This window comes from Panthera uncia, chromosome D1 (assembly GCF_023721935.1).
Source record: "Panthera uncia isolate 11264 chromosome D1, Puncia_PCG_1.0, whole genome shotgun sequence".
NCBI classification, from domain to species: domain Eukaryota; kingdom Metazoa; phylum Chordata; class Mammalia; order Carnivora; family Felidae; genus Panthera; species Panthera uncia.
The window spans coordinates 48790886-48813298 of NC_064808.1; the positions used below are offsets into that span (position 1 = coordinate 48790886).

A 22413-nucleotide genomic window follows, 5' to 3' on the forward strand; every position below is an offset into this window, starting at 1 on the left:
CTCCAGTGTGCATCTTGGTCACGGTTGTGGAAGCTCTTTCATACCAGAGACAAAGGGCCTTAACAATCACAAACGACTTCTTTGTGTTCATGGCAGTTTATTGTTGCCTGGAGGACCATTAATTCTGGTCCTCATATGGTCAAACTCTGACTAGTACACAAGGATATAATTATAACCGAAGTATTCTCAGAACCTAAAACGAGAGGAAAATAATTCTTAACAGCAGGTCAAATGCTTCTCTGTCAAAGAACTCACATGATGGTGATTTTCAGGGAATAGCGAGAAAAGGACCCAGGCACCCAAGGGAAGCTGTGCACGTCTGATCCCACTACCAAAGTCGACACACGTATAGGGCCACCCACCCCTGGTAGCTGCCATTTCTCCAGCAGGAGGTGAAGGCGAGAAGACCAAAGGGAAGACTGCAGCAAGCCACCACACCACTGTGCCTAAGTAGGACCCATACAATCACCCAGAGGCACAGCTGTTTTTACTAACTGGCCAAAAAGCAAGTTGATGCCATAAGTTCAGTTAATACCCAAAATGCACGCCACAGAGTCTATAACAGATGACAGAAGTAGATTAAAAAACAAACAAACAAACAAAACAAAAAACGAATCTGGATCCACTCTAGCAGCTGAAGGAAAAAGACGAATATGGTAAATAAAGTCTAACTGGGAGAAACAGAACTATTCCTACAGAATGGAGAAACTTTCAGATTTTCAGAGACTCTATGCAATGGGATAAACATCCCAATATCCATGATGATATCCTCACAGTAAACAGAGCCCAGGAGAACTCACTGCTTTGCTATGATACCCTCTAAATAGATCAAAGGTTAAGGGATCATATAGGCTAAAGGCCAAAGCAATTCAATGGAGAACCAACCAATGCAACGTGGCCCAAGCAAAGGACAGCAGATCTATAGCAAGCACTTATATAGTACTAGACATGAGCCAGGTGCTATTGACTGTACTTTGCATGCCTTAACTCTTTTAATACTTCCCATAATCCTGTAAGATGAATGTTATTTTGATTCCATTTTGCAAACGAAGGAACCGAGGCACCAAATGTATGAACGAGGCATACGTGGATATTTTGCCTAACTGACTATGTGGGAAATTAATTTTCTGTTGTAGGTTAATTAAAGAGATCAAGTACAAATTTTGTTTTAGATATTGAGACTGTATGAAATTTCACTTAAAATAAGTTTTAAAACACTATCTGAACCTAAATGTCCATTAATAAAGGAGTGGCTAGAAAAACTACGGCTCATCCATATTGTGGACAACTTGTGGCATTTCAGAGCATGAGGTAGGTATTTATGAACCATCACAAAAATATCAGATATCTTGGAGAGTGAAAATAGCAAGATCCAACGAATCATACAGTGTGGTATTAGAAAACAGTACTACACAGCTCCATGGGTATATGGCAGATGTATGAAAATAAATAGACCAAGTGTCTGGAAGGCTACACAACTCAGAACAGTGTTGTCTCCTGGGGATGTGTCTGGGCTACAGAAAGCTGGGGGTGGGAGGTTCGGTCAAGGTGGGATTTTACTTCATCCATAAACATTTTTGTAAGAAGCTCAAATATTTTCTTGAGTAGTTAAAATACATTTTAAGATCTAGGAACACTGAGTACCAACAACAGTGGTTTCTGGTACTTGCTTCCTCTCATAGCAGCCTTGAGGGGCACACCCTCTCCCCCAGCAGTCACACTGGTCCACGTGATGGTAATCCTCATGGCAGAAAGGCACCTCCCTTGTCTCAAATCATGCTTCTAGAGTAATAGAGCATCTTCCTATCTTGTTCAGTCTACCAAAATCACTTCTGCTCTCTAGCAAGCTTTCAAGAAGTATTAAACAGCAGTGAGATGGAGAGGACATCCCAGACAGAAGTCTGCAGTATCACCATTCTTTGCTTTTCCTGACATACAGAGCCAGGTCTTCACAATATAGAAAAGATTGAGGTCTTGAAAACTGCAGTCCCTTAGAAAGGCACAGACCAGGATAAAACACCATCTCCACTTGAAGAGCCTGAAAAGCATCTGAGAACAGAACCAAGAAGAGGATTATTTTAGAACTATCTCGTTGAATGCCAATATTTATCGGCCGAAGGTGAGGATTTCATTACGGCATAAAAGACACGTGGTTAGGAAAATGTCATTCCAATTATTCAGAAACATATTCAAAGAGAGATGGGGAGGACCTGGGTGGCTCAGTTGGTTGAGAGTCTGACTCTTGATTTCAGCTCAGGTGGTATCTTGTGGTTCGTGAGATTGAGCCCACGTCAGGCTCTGCACTGAGTATGGAGCCTGCTTGGGATTCTCTCTCTCTCCCTCAGTCCCAACCTCACTCATACTCTCCCGCTCTTTCAAGATAAACAAAACAAAAAAAAAGAAGAAGAATTAGGACACAGTTCTGTCTTGTCCTACTTTAAAAAGAGTTTGTAGAGTGTTGGGGTGGTTCAGTAGGTTAAGCATCTGACTTTGGCTCAGGACATGATCTCGTGGTTTGTGGGTTTGAGCCCTGCATTGGGCTCTGTGCTGACAGCTCAGAGCCTGGAGCCTGCTTCAGATTCTGTCTCTTTCTCCTCTCTGCCCTTCCCTCTCTTTCTCCTCTCTGCCCCAAATGCTTGGTTTCTCTCAAAAATGAATAAATCTTAAAAAAAAAATTAAGAAGAGCTTGTTTAATCAGAGGGTATGCCAGTTTCCCTAATTCTAACAGTGGAATTGCAATAGAAGACTCAGATCAATTTGCAGATCTGGGTCCCTGAGTGACTCAGGTTTGGGTGTCTCTGAAAACTCTTGTCCATGTTCTCTAGGAGGTAAATCAGTGATAGAGTCGCTGCTCAGCTCTCCACACCTGAGGTTGGACTGAGAGACCCATGCTGGCAACCAACCAAGGGAAAATAGTCAAGTCAAATTCTGAAGGGTGCTACATGCTAAATTTCTATTCCTCCACACTCTGGCACGGCAGGGGAATTTAAAGGAGAGTTCTACCCTGTTCTACTCTATCAAGGATGCTCACACTATTGATGAGTAAAAACGAAATTATTTCTTATTTATATTCAACTAATGAGGTTAGCCCCTAGGCTAGATCTAAAAGACTGCTGATGTACTACTAGGTAGGATATACATCAATTTGATTTTCTGTTTTATTATTTCTACAAATGTGACAGAAGAAAAATGGATCTTCTCATTCAAATTTGCTACAGTCAGAGATGTTCCTGAATCTATAACTGAGGTTAGTTACCTGGTACATTGTGTGGGACCAAGAGATACTGTGTGGAAGGTATCTGTGTACTCTATGGAGGTGAAATGGCAAGTACAGATTGACATTTCCATGTCCTCTTGCATCTTGACAGAACGTCACAGTGAAACATGCTCCCTCTCTCGTATCACAGAACTTAACAGAATGGGGAATTCTTCTTGTATGTATGTTGTCAATAACTGAGTAACTTTAGCCAAGATTATTGAAGCCAAACCATCTTTGCCTTTATCAAGGCATTGCTCTCAAGAGTCTGGGAAATCCATCCTCTAAAAGCCAGAACTCTTGAAGGCAAATATGAAACACAGTCCAGAACTTTCAGATCAAGCACTTCCTGAGGCCTTGAGAGTGATGTTACTGTGAGTCCTCAGGAACAGAGAAAACACAGCACTTTGACTCTGGCAGGTTATGGATCTATTTTTAGAAGACCCCAAATGCTATTACTTCTAGGGCTGGGCAAGCATAGTATAGAGCTCTAACAATCAACAGTCTAAGGTGGGGCTATTTCCTAAGCCATTATGAAGCGGAAAAGAGAGGCTTTAGGATGATTTAGCAGCCATGTGGGGTGTTCTATGGTTGGGGGTCATGGAGTTGATCATAAAAGTTAATCAGTCTCAGTGATTAGGAGGGCAGGGAGAGGCGGGAGAGAGGACTGTGTGTGTCTAGGAAGGAGAGCACTGACCAGATAAGATTCCAGCATGGATAGTCTCTACATAAAAGGAAGTTTGGGCCAAACAAGGACACTAGTCTAATCTAGACTGAGTCCTGCCTCCACCTCTCCCAAAGGTTGGTGAATAAGCCACTTACTCTTAGTAAGTTCCTCATGCACAGAGAGCTGAATACCAACAGACCCAAGAAATAAAATAGGCTTTCCATATCTTGTGGGTCACTGCATTTTAATTAGGGATGAGATTATCTGGGGACATTTAGAGTCCCCAAAAGAAGCTTATTAGTTATAAAAAACAAAAAACAAAACAAACCAAAAAAACCCTCCAGACTAGTCAATTTCCCTCTTGTTTTCTTGTTCAGGGGGGGGGGAATAAAAGACGAATACAGAGAATTCTTCTGAACCCTGGAATCTACTGTCTGTCTAGAATAGGCTGGGCCATTACCTTTACTGTAACCACATGGCACAGGTGAGGGCTGCCACCTTCTTAGAGATATTCTCACCCCTCCCAGCCACCTGATCTAAAGCATGGATGGTTGAATCCTTTTAAACTGAAATTTTAAACTTGGGAATAGAAAATGGTAGTGGTTGTGCTAGAAGGTTCTTACGTTTGTTAGTAGCCATGTCCTCATTCTGTGGAAGCAGCTGGTTTGCGGAAGTCAACAAAGAAACCAACATGCATGGAAACACAAATAAAAGCCAAGAAAGAGACTGGTGGCATTCTCATCTCAGATTCACGTGGTCTCAAGGCAGTGAGATTTCTGCCCTTCCTGTTGGTTCCCTCTTAACCTGCACTGGGTTCAAACTGAGTTTCTGTTGCTTGCACCCGACAGCCCAGTCTCATGCATTTGTCTAAAAAGGTGCTAAATCAATTGACCGAAATCTACTCCTTTGAAAACAAGAAAGAAGTCCTGTGTTTTGGATAGAATACTAAGTTACAAAGAAATTCTGCTTACTGCTGATTTCCTTGAATGGGCAGTTGAGGAAAGAATGGTCAGTTCTGAGCCAACTATAGTCAATACCAGGATCATTAGCAAAAGCCAGTGTGGCACAGAGTATGTCTGTGTGGGATGCACTGGGATAAAAATGGCACTCAGTCTCCTTCATGTGTGAAATGGAAGACTTCCTATCTACCATCTGTTGGCCTCCATTAGTTCGCATGTAGAGAAAGAAGGTTAAGGCAGGAGATAATACAAGATGTGATAGACCCATGGGTATCAACTGGTGTGTGTGGGGGGGGGGGTAGTAAAAATAAATTAAAACACAACAATAAATAGGAAGGTAAAACAGAGCTAAAAGATGTAAGGGTGAATGAGAAACGAATAAATAAAGGGCAATAAGAACATGAAAACACCTAACTGCCATTTAAGAAGTTATATTGAAAGACTGACATGTCTGTACATGCTGTACAAATGTGAGGTCTGGGAGCTGGGGGGCCAAGAGCTGGGGTACCCACACCCACCCTTTGCCCATCTGGAATTCAAGGCAGGGGATCCCTGGAGACTTTGTTGTGGGCTTCCATATGCATGTGCAGAATTCCTATAGCCTCCTCCTACACAGGCATGACCTCTGCAAAATGACAGCTACGAATGTCTAGGAGGCAGGGCTGTACTAACCATGTGTACTCTTAGGTAGGTCATCTCATTTCAGGGTTTCCTATCCTTTAAATGGAAAAAATTATACCTCACAGAGCAATGTAGAGGGTCAGTTAGGTCATTAAGCCTCAAAATCTACAGGAATAAAGGCACAGAATGTTCTTTATAGAGGGATGCTCTAATATTTCCTGTCTAATACAAACAGCTTTTGAATGATGGTGGAAATATGGAAATCATTTAAACGGCTTTGTTTAAGCTAAAAGACCAAAGTACGGTTACAAGCAGTTCATCCCTTGTACTGACAGTTTTAATTAATTCATTCTTTTTGTTCAAGAGAACAAAAAGGCAATGTTTCTGATTAGGACACCTATGAAGTATCTGTAAAGATCTGTACAAACAGCCCAGGGGAACAATAACCAAAATATCTTCAGGCTATAAAGAAAGAAAGAAAGAAAAAAGCCCAAGTGACAACATAGAACTCACTGCTATCTAAGAGCTCTGGAATCATACTTGTGGTGTAAACAGCTGAGGATGTGTCACTTTTCCATTGTCCCTGAAAAGATGCCCATGCTTTGAGTCAGATCTACAGGACCACAAGTTTTTCTTCCTTGTGAGCATTTTACTACATATTGTAAGTAATATGTACTACATACATTACAAAGGAGCACAATGAGAATTTCAATAGCTGATAATCACCAATCATAAAAACTTGAATTTTTATTTCTGTTCCAATCTGGAAGTCAGGTCCAATTTAAGTTAAACATTAGCATTCTAGCCAAATCACCCCTGGCAGCTTCCCCAGAGCCATCACCCTCTGACTCTAGTGGCTAGTTAGATTCCATGATGCTTGCTCACTCTTGGCTGGCCCCTCCATTGTAGCTTGGCCAAGGAAGAGCCATGTTAGGTCTCTGCAGAGGTCTGGAGAAGAGTGCTTGATGCCAAGGCCAGGAGCCATGCAGAATCCCCAGGAGGACTCTTTCTCCTCCCGGCCAGATTCTACCAAAACGGCATGCCCTTTGCATATGGTATGGTCCCCTCTCAGGAATGCTGGGTAGGCCACTTGTACAGTATTCCCCTGACTGGTACAGGCTAGAAGACCTCCTGTCAGCATCTCACTTCTCTGAACATGGGGAAAGAGCTGGTTCCAGAACAGTCAAGTGGGGCAGATGAGAGGTCACATGGGGGTATCATGGGGCATGCAAGCATGGAGTGTGGGCAAATCCTAAGGCTGTATAGTGTGACAGCTCTAGCCATCACGGTGTTATTCAGAGCCAACAGCTACTTCTCAGAGCTGCTGCCTTGGGCTCCAAAATACATCTGCCCCCATGTTTTGATACCAAGATCTTCAGTCTTCACAAGGTAAAGTCACATTTCCTTCAGTGCTTCTAATAAGCTGTGAATTCCAGTCCCCTCAGGATCCTGGCCACATTTCAAATACTGTCCCAACTGGTCAGATCATTTTATATGATGGCCTCTTGCTTGTAAATACATGAAGATTTTGAACAACATACTGGATAAGGCTCTCCCTTCATTAGTCATTAGGAATGTGAGATGACGTGTTTTTAGCTGAATAAGAAAACAAGGGAAAATGTGTAGTATTTCCAGGCTGCATAGTCAAGAGGATTTTATCAAATCCAGAAAACCAATTTTAAGTGAGTCATAGCTGCCAGGCACAGAAGAGAGGTCAGAGTCACTCAGGCCAGACTTCAAGCTCAGAAGTACCACTCACATACCAAACTTTTTAGAAACTTGAAAAATGTAGACCTTAAAAATAAACGGACCAAAAAAAATAAAAAGTGGGTCATGAGGCAATACTCAATTCCTGTTACATAGTTCAGGTTACCTATCACCAAGGGAACCAAGCAGTAGGAGTGTAGGTGGGTGCTTCTAAATAGGAAAGTCTCCCTAGATTTTTTGGTTAGGGAGTTAAAGGTTTTCTGTCAGTTATTATAAAACCAACTGTTCCCAGGACCAGTTCCACCTTTTCTAGGCAAAGAATAGTCAAGCCAGTTTACAATCTTTGGCACAGAGTTAAAGAAGTTTCTTCCAGATGCAGTAGGAGTGGAGTGCGATCAGCTTCTTGACTACTCAGAGTCCAACAAGAGAAATCCTATCCTGACCTTGACCTCTTTAGGTCTTCCACCTCCTGGTTTCAATTATATCTAAGAGGAGGATAAATGTTGCTGGTAGAGGTGTCACTGTCAAATGATCTAAATGCCCACCTTCGAGGGAAAGTAAAGCAAAGTTCATAAATAGCAAACAGGTTGGTCAACTAAAGTTCATGTAATCACACATTCTTTCTTCACTTATCTATTCAATGACTCAAATATTCCTGAATACCTACTAGGTGCCACACTGTGCTAAACAAATGATTCATTCCCTGCCCTCAGAGAGCTTTGTAGTCTGACAGGGAGATGTGATAAGTATGGTCATAGAATAAGCCAGCAGCGGTGGTACAGGAGAGGGACAAATGGATTATACCCTCAAGGGAGAAGACAGGCTTTAGAGTGGAGTCACTGCTTGAATGAGCTTGGAAAGCTATGAAGGAACTCCCCCAGGAAAATGGGAGAGCAGAATCTCTGGAAAGTTTTCCTAATAAAGACTACCCATAAAGCCATGACCATCAACTACCCTTCAGACACTCTGGTTTCCCCCAGACTAACACAGAAAACAAAAGACTATCTACCTATAAGCTCCCTAATCAAGGAGTTGGTGTGATGTGCATGATGGCTCCTAAATGATCATCCTAAGGACGATCTGGAGTGAAAGAAATGCACTGGATTTACTAAGATCTTGTTCCAAAAGTATAGCCTTGGAGAAGCGTGGTCCCCACTACAAGCTCTTGATCAGGTGGCTGGATACAGAAGGGACCGACAGTGTTGGGCTGCAGAAGAAGTGGCATTTGTAAGTGCGCTGGTATCTTGTGAAGGGAGGACATTAAAGCCAGGGGGATAGTACAAACAGGAGGTTCTATGAGTGGTGCACTTTCCTCATCTTGCCAATACCAACAGACACACTGGCTCATTGTTATTAGTAACATTTCAGGGACAGAGGGGTAGCATCAGGTGCTGGGGCTGGGGTGGAGAGCGTGCTGTGACTGGAGACATTAGAAGTAAGTGCCCAGTGCTTCTTGGACTGTCTGGACACTCTGAGGAGCCAACAGTCAAATCGGCATGAGACAAAGATCCATAGGTGGAAAACATGGGATTAGGTGGAAGGCCAGAGTGAGGAGCTGGTTCTCTGGTCACAAGAATCCTGTTAACCCTATGAAATTCTCAAATGGGAATGAATCCTGGGGGAAATGGATACTAAAAGTTGCTAGGGAATCGGAGGCAGTGAGAACATTATAGAAGGAATTTGAGAGAAGTCATTCAGGACAAAGCCAGTGTGCAGTGGGTTTGGAAATGGCCAGGAAAGAGTAGAATGGTAAGTTTTCAGCCCACTCTTTCAAGATTTCTGATGGGGAAAGGCAGACACATTATCAGGCAGCCTGGAGAAGCAAGTACCAGGTCAAAGACAGTCGTGATTTGTTTTGCTCTAAGAACAGAGGAGAAGCATTTTCTGCCAAGGACACGGACGAGCAGGCAGGGCAGAGGAGAGAAGAAATGATCAGAGGCACAAGAGGCTGCGGAACCAGACTAGGTCAGGAGGACAGGATCCCAAGTTAGCCTTGGCCCATGAAACAGAAGTTGAAAATGTTGGCTGTGAACACAGTTACATTTTGTGGTGAAGGGGAGGGAAGGGGAGAAGTTCATCTATGGGTGGCTATTTTTCCCCCAGCAAAGTAGGTGGTGACATCAGTTGAGAGGGGAGAATGCAGGGAGGAGTCTGGGATCCCCAAACACTGCTGCCCACCAGGGAGCTACCAATGGCTGTGCTGCTCTACATGATGCATGAGCTTTTTAGCAAGCAGCCCCAGTATGATGTCACCTTGTTAAACCCTGCTGGGAAAAAGGCCTGAGGGCCTCTCCAAGAAGCTGACAGACAGGAGTCACAGGTGCCAGATGTCAGAGATGGTAGAATTCCAGCTCTTATACTGAAGAATAGGATGGTTGGGCATGTTGGGTACATTGACTAAAAACGGGATGTACCTATACAAAATTGCAAACAGCTAGAACCCTTGAGTAACCATACCCACTGTTACCCTCCTCGTGGTCTTGAAAAACTTCTCCACCAGGATCATGGTGGGCATGTGGCTCTGGAGTAACCAAAAGCTGCCAGTTATGGTCCAGATCATCACCACCATAACTAATGCTTATGATGGATTTCCTAAGCACTTTACCTACATCGAATTATTTATCCATATTTTATGGTCAAGGTGATTAAATCCCAGGGAGGTTAAATCAATCATCTAAGGTCACATAGAGCAGAGACGTGAACCCAAGGAGCCGGACCCAGGGTGGGTGTGGTCAGCCAGTAGGAGAGACTTTCGCAGAGGCTGCTGCTTACTTCTCTCCCTTGCACTGCAGTCCAACCACAGTGCAAGGCGAGTCAAGGCCTAGAGCTAGGATGCCTGTGTGTCTGTTAATCTTTGGAGCCTATAGCACTTCTGGCCCAGGCTACTGGATCAACCATTTGAGTGCCAGAGGACACAGAGTGAAATCTCGCATTAGCAGTTTGAGTTCATCCCATATCCTACTCCAGAATGCAAGCTAACTGCGTAGGGGAGCCACGGTAATTCCTTTTCCTTTGTGACTTTGGGCTGGAAGTTGGCTTAAACACTGAAAGTGCTAGAAGCCAGCAGCAGCGTGAAGAGGCTGACGTTGGTGGCATTTCTGTTCCTGGGAAAATAAGCTCCACTCCTCAGAGGGCAGTGGGTGGGCCCCATAGACCCTGCCTGGAGCTATTTTTAGAGACTCTTTTCACAACGCTGTGGGTTGGAGCCACTGTTCTCAAAGCAGGGCAGGTGTGAGCTGTTTGTCGGTCAATCAGGAACCAAACAGCTGAGGGGCAGAGGCCCTCTGGATGCTTGTGGCAGGAGATTCCCTTGTCCCTGGGCTCTGTCTGTTGGAGCTGGAGCTGGAGGAGCAGCTCTGGCCGGCCTTCACTTAGCAGCCATGGCCAAGCTGGCCAGAGCCAGCAGTGCTGGGGCCTCTGGTTACTCACAGCGAGCCGGGACACAGCCGCCCCTCTTAGGTCTTTGGTTTGAGACCTGGCATGGAATGCAGAAAGGAGTGGAGAGTCGTAGGAACCAATGGCCTGACATATGCTGCTAGAAGAGAACCAAACTGGTGCCACTGTTCCACTTTCAACCCCCGCCCTCTAATTCCTCATAATGGCCAGTAGGAGTTAATGGTTAGTGAAGGTCTCTCCCATGCATGGTACTATGCTAAGCATTCTACAGACATTATCTTACCTGACCCTGTATGTGGCAGACACTGTATCTTCTTTATTTCATAGAGGAAGAAATGTAGGGCTTGAGGTAATCTACCTGAGATCACATAGCCAGTAAGTGTGGCAAAGCCAGATTCCAAACTTCAAACTGCACGTTCTTAATGACGATAGTACACACTATCTCCTCCCCCAAAGGCCACAGAACAACACCCCTTTTCCAAGCCCATGCTTCCCTTCTAGCTCTGTGCCTCCTTGGCCATAGGCATCTCCCTCATCGCCCCCACATTCAAAGCATTGGTCTTGCTCCAAGGCACTGACCTCTTAGACTGGTCAAAGGGTGACGGCTGCTAGCTTGTGCACCAGGCCACACCTCATGCACCTTTCCTAGAGTCACCCCTTCTGCATGGGAAGATGAAGGAGACAGTGTTTCCACTGTCAAAACCCCTGGGCCAAGAGAAACCAGTTCTCCAAGCCACCTTGGCTTGAAAACAAGTGGGAAAAGAGGTGTGTGAGCCAAGCAGATGGAATGTACTAGATACCTATCATGGAGGAGCCCACTAGAGGGATGGGGCCAGCAAAGGAGTGCTGGAAAAAGAAGAGCCTCAATGGAGTCAAAGTGCGTGGCAATTAGGAGGATGCTGGGCACAAGCTCAGAAGAGGGAGGGAACACACTTGGGAGCTCAGAGTAGATACACATGATGAGACTAAAAAGGTAAGTTGAAGCCGAGTTGCAAAAAGTCTCAAAAGCCAACCAGACAGGTGAGCCTGGGCTTTCATTTCCAGACTAACAGCAAGTCTGGGGGGCTTAGGATAAAGGTCACAGCATGAAGGCATTTTTTAAAGGATATTTAAAAGAAGAATCTGGGGCACCTGGGTGGCTCAGTTGGTTGAACGTCCGACTTCGGCTCAGGTCATGATCTCACAGTCTGTGAGTTCGAGCCCCACATCGGGCTTTGTGGTGACAGCTCAGAGCCTGGAGTCTGCTTTGGATTCTGTGTCTCCCCCTCTCTCTGCCCCTCCCCTGCTCATGCTCTGTCTCTCTCTGTCTCAAAAATAAATAAAAACATTTTTAAAATTTTAAGAAAAAAAGAGAAGAATCTGTTTAGGGGGAGAGATAACTCTGATCATGCTGTCTAGGTCATATCCAATACCCTGTGCTTTGTTTTTTAATGATCCTTAACACTCTACAAGTGGAAGAAAAATAATCTGTCTTACTAGGAGTCATCCTAGGGGTTTCTGAAATCCCCTTGTTTGACTTCCAGCTATGCACAGGAGCCAATGTGCACAGCCTGGGTCTCAGGACAGAAAGGGCTCTCTAACATTGCAGCACATGCAAGATTAGTTCCTCTACAGACAGAACTTCTGCACGAGGTGTGCAGTTATATCCGCTGAGACATTGAACATCACAGCTGGAAGACCTCCTGGTTAAAAAGCTTCATTTTCGATACAGGAAAAACAGACTAAGGGATGAGAAGCGTGCTTCTCACCTATTTTGCCCCAGGATCTTCAGTGAAGGCTTTTGAACGCTTAAGACAAAGGATACAAATCTTTGCCAAAATCTCTGGTCCCGCCAGCACGCTCTCTGCTGGCTGCAGCGCCCCCATCCCAAAGCTGAGCAGGGGCTGAGCACAGACAGGGTTTTCTGCTGGGTTCTAAACCAACAATTTTCTACATATTTGGCGAAAGAGAGGAGGCCAGAGAACTGGAGTGGAAGACAGAAAGCAGGGTACAAGGTCAGGCTGCACCACGAATATCTCTAACATTAATAATCATGAGGTCCTTAGCCTCTCCCGGGCTTTGTTAAATGGAGGGTTTGTACCAGTTGATCCCAACAAGCCCCCAAAGCTCTAGTCTTGTTTAGCTGCCTTGCAACACAGCTTGCCCTACGCCACACCACAGCTAGAGTTATCGCCTTAAAATACAAATTGGATCTGCCTGTGTCCCAGGTCATTTCCCTGCCACAAGTCCCCTGTCCTATGAACCACATCCCCCACAACCCTTACCCTTCACTGCCTTATGAGACCAGCATCTGCCAGCTCCCCCATCGCGGAGCTCAGCCACACTGGCTTTCTCTCAGTCTTGAAGCTTGCCTAAATCCTTCTTACTTTAGGACCTTTACACATACTAGCCTCTTTGCCTGGAATGTTCTTCACCCCATCTTCCACCTGAGTCACTCCTACTTTTCAGGTTTCGGTGAAGGGCTCCTTGCTCAGAGGGCTGCCTCACTGCTCCTTCTCAATCATTCAAACCCCTCCATGGTGGCTAGTAGCAGTTTTCACAATTCTGTTCCTCAATGCACTTAATCTGTAACTTCAAGTTTATTTACTGGGATGGTTTAACCTCTGTCTCCCACATTGGATGGTGGATCCACAAGGGCAGAGACAGATTCTGCTTTGCTCACCACTGGACACCCAGTGCCCCCGTCTCTATAAATATTTGCAGAATGAGCACTGAAGAGAGCGCACACAAAAGCTGCAGGCCCCGTGTGCAGGGGCTGGAGTCAGGGGCCTTCTAAGCCGGACACCTCCTGTCCCTCCTGCTCCTCTCTGCTTACAATGTCAAATCTCTTATCTGTCGGCTGCCTTCGCCTTTCCTGCTTCTGAGAAACACTCAGCCTCGGCGTGAAAAGAAACAAACGGACAACCATCTTCGCCAGTTTAAGGATGGTCATGAAGGAGTGAAGAGCCTGAATTCTGCGATCATTCATGCTACTCCAGCCCCGACATTCATTTCCTTCATTCATTCGTTGCTCATGCCGCACTTGAGCTCGTCCCCCAAAGAAAAGGCATAAAGCTTGCAACCCAAACCCCTGGCTTCAGAGCATTCAGAAGAGAGCTCTCCCCAAGAGCCTGCCTCCGGAAACACAGAAGCTCTCCGGGCTGACAGCAATAACACCATCAGATAACATCAGAGCAGAGAAGTTCAACGAGGTCTGAATTCAGTGCACTGGAAAGGCAGCCGCTTCTCTGTGTCCTCAAACCGAAAGGCAGTAGGGACACCTTTTTCTGGTCACGGTGTTTGGAGCCTCCAAATGTTTAAGTGCCAAAGTTAAAATAACTTTCTTCACCCCATTCGTGCCTTTCTGTACAGAGACTCATTCACCAGAATGTCAGCGGAGAAACAAAGACAGCTGACTGTTTTCTCCCCTAGTGCCTATAATTAGATTCTCATGGAGAATTTGGCCACGACAGGGTTTTGCCGGACAAATACTACCCCCCCCAACCCCCCTCCCAAGCATCTCTCTTGCCCTCATCTCCAGGGAGACCCAGATAAAGCAGCCAGTCACTTACCCTCTTCAGCCACGCAAAATGCTTGTAAACATCAATGTCCCCATCCATGCTGGGCACCCATGTCAGCAGTTAGATTCCTTGGTTGAAAAAGCCCTTTTTCTGGCCAGAGACCAAATTCTCTCCTCTTCCTTGTTTCTGCCCCCTCCCCCTGGGGACGTCAAGCTGTGTTCAAGTTTCCCCACTTCCCAGGCCTGCGTCCTTCAGCCTTTCCCTAAACAGTTTCAGATATACAACGGCTCCGACCGGACCGTGCCGCTCCGGTATCCTCCCCCTCCGCCCCCAGACACACACAGGCACCAGCTCTGGGATCTGGAGCCTGCAAAGCAATCAAACCTAGCAAAAAGGTAGGGAAAAAAGACAGAATTGGACAGGAGTTGTAAACACACACACACACACACACACACACGAACATTCTTTTTGGTGATAATACCAGAGCCTGCCAGAGGGAAACAGTCCTGAAGAAAATTCCTCGTCTGGCTTCCCCTTTCTGCAGTGGCTGGAACTCATTACCGAGAGACCCCGATTTCCTGTCTCTGCTCCACTCTGCATTTACCCACAGGCTCCCAGCTGCTCTCAGTTTATTTGGGACTGGGGAGAAGACTAAAAATAAGTGCTGCTCTTGGAGGAGCTGCTGGTTCCCACACACAGCCTGACCCCCACCCTGAAGCCCACGCCTACCCCTTTTCCAGGCAGGCGTCGGGCTGGGCCCTGAGGAAAGCCTGTCATTTCCAAAAAAGAACACATTCAGAACCAGCTCCGCTCTGGGTTCCTGGCCCCACCGGGTGTCTGCTGTCCTTGGCGCTGGTGGCACCATCTGCCAGGGGCGAACCTCTGCTCCCCAGGAGACATCTGCCATCGGAGGCATCTGGCCCGGTGCTGCTGTTGGCCACCACGACCAGGGCTCCCTCGGGCATGTTTAGCACTGGGATGGGTACAGTTCCCGTTAAGTCCCAGGCCTTGCCGGCTGTCCCCCACTCTAGACTAGCTGCCTCAGAAGCCAGAGAGGGGGGAAGGTGAGGCCACCGCATGTGTGTGCCCGTGAGATTTAGGGAGAGCTCTGGGTAGGAGCCCTGGGAAGGCAGTGGCTGACAGAGACGGGGAACTGTCAGTCTTCCTTCGCTGGCCTTCCAGGCTGGCCTCCCCAGCACCACTCCCCACCCCACCCCCTAGGCTGCCCTCCACCTTCACACCCCACCCCCACACTCCTTTCAGAGCTCCCCTAAACACAGCTTGTCTCCCTTGCCTGGCCCTTAACATGCGGCCTCTGGCTAGGCCGATTATGAAAGCGGTCCTTGATGTGGGTGCAGTGGGAATGTGGTTACACGCAAGGCCCCCGAGCACTGCTGCCATAAACGACTTGCAGATGTACATCTTGTGATTGTGTGGGCCTTGCCGGTGCCCTTGGGGGTCACCAGGGGGTTCCTGGAACTGCCGGCCTGAAGAGAAGTCTCTGCTGGGGATGGGCATGACCCCTAGCATGGCCTCGGCACCCACCGCTGCCCCAAAAAGAACAGAAACTGGCCTGGCAGGCCAGTCCCCAGCAGGCTGGCCCAGTCACAGCGATCAGAGGCGGCGGGAGGGCTCTGGCCAGCAGCTGGCACGAGGGGAGGAGTAAATTCCTGGAGACACACCCAGATCAGAGGCTAGAAAGGAAAAGCAGGCTCTGCTGTCCACACACTGGGCTCTGGGCCCTCCTCACCTCTGGCCCCACCTGGTTGAATTTCCCTGACCAGAACCAGGATAGGGTGTGTTGGTGAAACACCTCTCCATGGTTGCAGGGGTAGGTGAGCTTCCCCCCACCCCGCCAAAAGCCTCGGGAAGCTGAAGGAAGAATTCATTTGGTCAACACACATTTAACCAGCATCCAAGGTGAATGAAACCACCTTCCTGGCCTGAGTAAATACAGAATTACCACATGTATGTGGTAAAGGGGTTTCTGGGACTCTAGGGAAACAGAGGCAAGAGTGGGTTTGGGGGGCTGGATGGGGAATGCTAGGGCACAGTCCCAGCCCCTGCTCCCCTTGGAGGGGGCTCAGTACCCTTCAGTAGATTCTGATGTGAGGAGGCAAGAAAGGACAAGGGAGCAAGGTGGTGGCCCCTCTCAACCTTGCTAGCTCCCACCTGCCCATGGGGGTTGGCTCGGGTCACACCCTTTCTCCACTTCACCACCTGCTCTCTTGTACTGTTGACAGGTCTGTGCACTGCACTGGACTGGAGAACATGTGTCTGAGGCCTGACATGCTGCTCTGACCTCCATGCCTGGGGCAGTTCTTGGCACACAGGAAGAACTTAAACATTCTTTGAGTGAAAGAGTGAGGTCACACGGGAAGACTGGCAAGATAAACCTAAAACTCTACTTGGAGAACAGAAGTCTTGAAGGTGTGTTTCCCAAGGGTAAAGATGCTCCACTGAGAGGAAAAATAGGGCGGATTTCCATCTATTAGATCATCTCATGTGATGAATGTGGGGAGGGAGGGTAGAGAAAGGGAGAGAAGAGAAAGGAGGAATCCAAATCACAGCTAAATTCTTGACATATTTTTATGGTATCCTCAAGTAGCAATTCCTACCTCAGCCTTTAAAAATAAAGGTGTGTTTTATAAATCAATGCAAAATTCACAAAATAACACTCCAAAAGACCTAGGAGCAGGGCATGTGTTTGGCTGATGGGCTGAGTGAGACAGGACAGCAGAGCCATACGCACCTTTTTGCTCACTGACCCACAGGTGGCAGTTGGCCCAGGGATGGCCCGGTCATCCCGCTGGCAAGACAAACCCATGGCTGCACCACCCCCCTCAGAAGGCCATCCTGGCCAGGGGAATCTCACAGTGGTCCACAGGCAGGCTTAGGGGGGTTAGATAGGCCCCTGGAGAAGTTCGTAAAATGCATACGAAGTGCTATTTGGATGTTTAAGTCACTATTTTTCTGAAAACCTTATTTTCAGATTATCAAAATGATCTGTGACTCCCAAAGGGTTTCATCTGGCCTATGCAGTTACTCTGAAAGGTTTAGTCTTCCCTTAAAGGGGCGTGTTTGTGTCGGGGGGGGGGGGGGGGGGCCCCCCTCCCATAAACCCCCTTAGACCCACCGCTGGAGAGTGCTCAGGACCCACAGGGGAGACACAAACAGGGATCATTACAGCAACCCTAAAAGCCTTTGGGGCCTTCCAAAAGCAAGTCACCCACCAGCAGCCACACTCAGCTCATCACCGTGTAGAACATGAGGCAGCCAGCTGAGGGCAAAGAGCAGGACACGTGAGAGACTGACCATTTGGGGACTAAAAAGACAGCTAAGAGGACACAGTGGTCAGGTTTGGACAGGGAAACTCACACAGCTTGTCCTCTTCCTCATCCCAGGGCCTCGAAGGGGACCCCACGAATGTCCCCTACATGCTAGAATCCCACATAGGCATGGGAATGACTGGGGATGGGTTCCTGCGGTGTTGCTCCTCCTGGCCAGCTGCCTGGAGTCGGCAGCATCTGATCCGGCAGAACTGTGGATGGAGGGGTCTCGTGGGTCACCTGCGTCCTGAACTCTAGCTCAGCCCTGAGCCTCGGGCTCTGGGCCATGGTAACAAGTGTCAGGATGCCCCTGGTATGCCAGATACAGGTTTGTGTTCCACAGGTATGTTGCACATGGAGCCTGCCACTGCGGAGTGGAGGTGGAGGAGCCCAGCCCGAGGACACTGCCTGTAAAGCAAGTCCTGCTTATAAAACAGCATCGTGATCACCACAGCCCAAGTCCCCATGGTTCACAGGCCCGGGAACCTACCTCCACAAGGAGTTAGGACCAGGATCGGCAGACTTTTCCTATAAAGGGCCAGATGGTAAATGTTCTAGGCTTTGTGGGCCATCTGGTCTCTGTTACACCCAAACTCAGCCATTTGTAAGTGCAAGAGCAGTCACAGCCAACACATAAACCAAAGAGGGTGGTTATGTGGATGCTATTTGTGGACACTGAAATTAGGATTTTAGGCCATTTTTGCATAAAAATATTCTTATGATTTCTCAATCATTGAAAAACATAAAAAAGCATTCTTAGCTCATGGGGCATAAGAAATAGGCAGTGAGCCAAATGCACACCATCGGTTGCTGACCCCTGGCTAGGGCACTACCTCTCCATCTGTAATGAATCACCTGGGTTGGAGGCTATTTCTTGTAAAAATGCAGATTCTGACCCAGGAGGTTGGAAACAGGACCTGAAACTGTGCATTAAGAAGCTCCCAGGGGATGCTCATATATGAGGAGCTCAGCACCATATTTGAATAGTCAGAGGTTAGGAAACCACTTTCAGAAGCACAAGTATTTTTTTCTTAAAGCACAAGGTATTGAGCAAGTTTCCCTGGAAGTGTGAAGCCTCCAGAGCCTGTCTGCCTACCAGTGGTGCCTAAAAGGGCAGAAGGTTGCTGGTGGGTGTTTGCATGCTCAGACCCCAAGTCATGCTAACCTGGCAACATGGGCCACCACGTCCCCTAGGTCCGAAGCAGGAAACTTGTAGGGAACGATTTATGTGCTTTTTCACCAGTGTTTACACATTCATGGCCATTTATAAACATTGGTTCTTAGAGACTGAAATAGTTTCTTCAAGTCAGGTCTGCAAGGAGCCAGACCTTTAGAATTTAGTAGGGTACAATTTACTTGGGGGAGGTCAGGGGTGGGGAGCCAAAACCCCAGGAAAGTTAAAACTGCTAAGTTTATACTAGCTGAAAGATCCCCTCTCTGAGAAGCTATGCCAGGAAAAATGTATTAAAAAAAAAAAAAATCCAAGGTACAGGTGGTTTCTCCAGGGCAGGGCCTGGCAACACAGGGCCAGGAAATGCCTCCTGGAATGGAGGGAGCCATCCTAATAATGCCCCAGCAAGAAGCACTGCACTTAAGGGGTCTGGAGAGGTCTTCTTTTTGACAATGGAAGGCCAGGTCTATGCTCCCAGGACCAGCCCTCAGCCCTCCCATTTCCTCTCCCCCAACACAAAACGCAGAGGCCTCTCTGGCTTGCCCTTTGTCTAGCAGGTTCCAAGGAAGATGGGAAAGAACTCCGCCAACTGACCCAGGTACACTGCCCACCAGTTTCATTAATGAAAGGAGCTTAGGCCATCTCTCTAATTGAAACAAAGCTATTTTTCCTTGTATAAAGCCTGTACCTTCTTCCTTGGGACTTGGGATTCCGACTTTCTAGCATTTATCCCTGACTCCCACCTAGTGGCTTTATCCAGTACTGCATAGGAACAAAGAACCCGACAGGCACTCGGGCCCTGCTCAGGGAAGGAGCCTCTTGGGAGGGAAGCACGTGGGGGGGTGGGACAGAGTGGTGCCGACAGCTATGACTTACAGCTCTCACTCAAAGGAAAGGCAAGAAACACACTGGGAACTGGTTCACATAAGCCCTTCTCCACCCCCCCCTCCCCGCCACCCACCTTGAAATACAAACACAAAGTTTCTCCTTCTCTCAAGATTCAGAGAAAAAGATTTCCCTATAAAACCCCTGAAACTTTCCAAAATGAAGAGGTCCAACACACATTTATCCTGATCCATCTTAGTTCTAGGCCCCCGGGGTGGAGAATAAAGATCCAGAGACAAATCACCTGGCATAAGAAACAAGCTCACAGTTTGTAATTCAGAGAACAGCCTTTTCTCCCTACCTTTTCTTGTAACTCCTCTGGCTTTTCAGTATGGTAAACAGATTTGCCTCTTTGGCCAGAATGAAAGACTGCACACTGAATCTGGCAGGAATGACAGGGCTTTGTTTGAGAAGCTGGGAGCTGAGGAAGCCACCATCTGTGACAAGGCAGTGGAACGAGGAGGGGGGTGGCCATGTGCCCTCCTGGGCCCAGGCCACTTTGTTTCTTGAGAGAATAGTGAAGAAGGGACTTGAGGGCACCCACAGCTACTGCAGGCTGTCAGAGGTGAGCACATGTCCTGGATTTCCCCTCACTTCCCTGCCATGACATTCCACTGCTTCTGGGAGGTCACAGTCTACCAGACTGTGGGGCAGCTGCCCCTAGAGAAGCTCCCTAATCTGTTTCCACTTTGGAGACCACAAGGCCTAGGCTGTGGAAGGCAATGACTGGTGCCTACCAAAAAGCCAGCGCTGGAATGCTTGGCAGGCAGATTGTCAAAGCAGTGGTCACTTCCAGTAGGGAAAGAGTCCCAGAGGAGGGGAAAAGATTCATTCAAAGCCACATGCAAGTGGCAGAGTGCTGGCCTCTTGACTCATTCCTGCCTCCCATGATGTCTCACCCAAGTTCAGTGTTGCCCAAGCACGCTGACCAGGACACCTGTAACCTTGGGGAGAAAAGTCTGGGCTCCTGCTGGATGGCCAAGCCACTCCGTGAACCCTGCTTCCTTAGTGGGGCCTGGAGAACAGTTCTGCTGTGGGTTCTCTGTCCACCTCCTCCCCTCACCCTGACCTGCCCTCACTCTACTGCTGCTGGGTTTGCCAGCCTTTCCTTAGACTTCACCTTGAGCCCCTGAAGCTCAGGTCTTTACCCTGGATTCCTGTCCACATCCAAAGCCATTAAACAGCAGGACAGACCTAGCACTTTGTGAGAGGAGAGGAGGGGTAGTTACTGAACGGTTAGAGAAGCACCCAGAGCTGCTCCATCTGGAGACCCTGCTGGCTCTGATAGCTCTTGGGCCTTCCCCAGGGACCAGAGTCACCACCTCGATAGCTGGCTGTCCCCACTGGAAGCTGGAAGACCAGACCCTCTATGGGCTCCACCCTGCCAGTCCAGCCCTGGATCTACCCAACCAGCCTCTGCCCAGCCAAGGCAAGCAGGTATAGAAGATTAGGGATACCCCTTCTAGACCATGGAAAAGCGTCACTCAAGGTATAGCCAGATTCCTGGAAGTGCCCATAGTGGCACCAACTCCTGTGGTCAGGTCAGGGCCACAGATGAGCACTGGTCTCCTTTCTGGCCTTCAGGACCATCTGGTGGGAATGAGGAGCTCTTGACCAGAAACGGCCATGCTCTCCCTGAGGGCATCATCAGCACTTCACCACAGGCCGAGGAGGTGGCTGCAGGGAAATGAAGGAGTCAGCCCCTTGGTAGAACTCAGTTCCGTTCCCAGCACAGAAGAGATGCCTCAGCCCTCCAGCCAGAGTCTCAGCTTCATCCTCTGCTAGTACAGACCCTGAGGTTGGCCCTATCTACCCAATGTGAGAGATGACATTTCATCTCCTAAGGTCATATCATTCTGCTGTACCACAGCACAGGACAGCCCCACAGAAGCTTCTCTGCCGGTCAGGCCCCAGTTCACCCTGAACCCCAGGACACTATCCCTACAAGAGGGCCTTACCAGAAGCTCCCAGGTACCCTACCAACTTTCTAGTGATAGGCCCAGAATTGAGACACAGATACTGCTTCCAGGGCAAGGGAATCTGGGCCCTTTGTTCCTTTCCTTATTGAAGCCCCAGAGGGGGGGCCCAGCTTAGAGAGCCCCACATATACTCTTCTAGGCCTGGAGCCCACTTTTCCTCATTTACTGCCTGCCAAGGAAGGGAAGACCCTGTTTTAGACCCTAAATCTCTGGAAACTCACTCATAACCCAGCACTATTGAATCCTGGACAGGTCTGCTCTCCTTGGTCTTTAGGAGTCTGGCCTGTTTATAACTATCACTAGGCAGAGTCTGCTGCCAATCATTATCTGTCCAGCCCGCCAGCACCGACAGGGGGAGGACCAGCCCCACTGTAAAGAAACACAGCTGCCTGTGATGCACTAGGACCAGGGGCACCTTCTGCACCTGAGACAAAGGCAGGGCCCAGATTCCTGTTATTTGCTTCTATTCTAACCACCAACCATTCTCCCATATCCACCTCTGCCTCTTCAGCGCCTGTTTTCCTTATGCACAGATGCCAACATTGGTGTCTGAAGGTCTACAGTACAGAGGAGAGCATTTTTTTTTAATCACATGGTCCTCTCACCACAGCTAACTGGCCCTTGTGTGACCCAAGGGCAGCTAATCCACAGCCGTGCGTAAATGAAAGGTCTTTAATTTCCATTTCTTTTGCACTTAACATCTCTTTGTAGGCCTGGGGAACTTAGCTCAAAATTAGGAGCAGCCCAGGGCACCTGGGTGACTCAGTCAGTTAAGCATCCGACTCTAGACTTTGGCTCACATCATGATGTCACTGTTGGTGAGTTTGAGCCCCGCATCGGGCTCTGTGCTGACAACACGGAGCCTGCTTGGGATTCTCTCTCTCCCTGCCCCTCCCCTGCTCACACTCTCACTCTCTCAAAATAAAACAAACAAACTTAAAAA

The 22413-nt window shown here is 47.9% G+C and overlaps 1 protein-coding gene across 3 annotated transcripts in view; it reads right to left on the minus strand.

The window, feature by feature from the left end:
• PPFIBP2 (PPFIA binding protein 2) overlaps positions 1 to 22413 on the minus strand; it is a 145153-nt gene that overhangs the window by 67203 nt on the left and 55537 nt on the right. The window contains exon 1 of one of the 3 annotated variants that reach the window (XM_049650782.1): positions 14158 to 15697. The exons of the other annotated variants lie outside the window; for them this stretch is intronic. Coding sequence (XP_049506739.1) covers positions 14158 to 14205 — 48 coding nt within the window. The 5' untranslated portion in view covers positions 14206 to 15697. Of the gene's footprint in view, positions 1 to 14157; positions 15698 to 22413 lie in introns of those variants that run through there. 3 annotated transcript variants of the gene reach the window in all.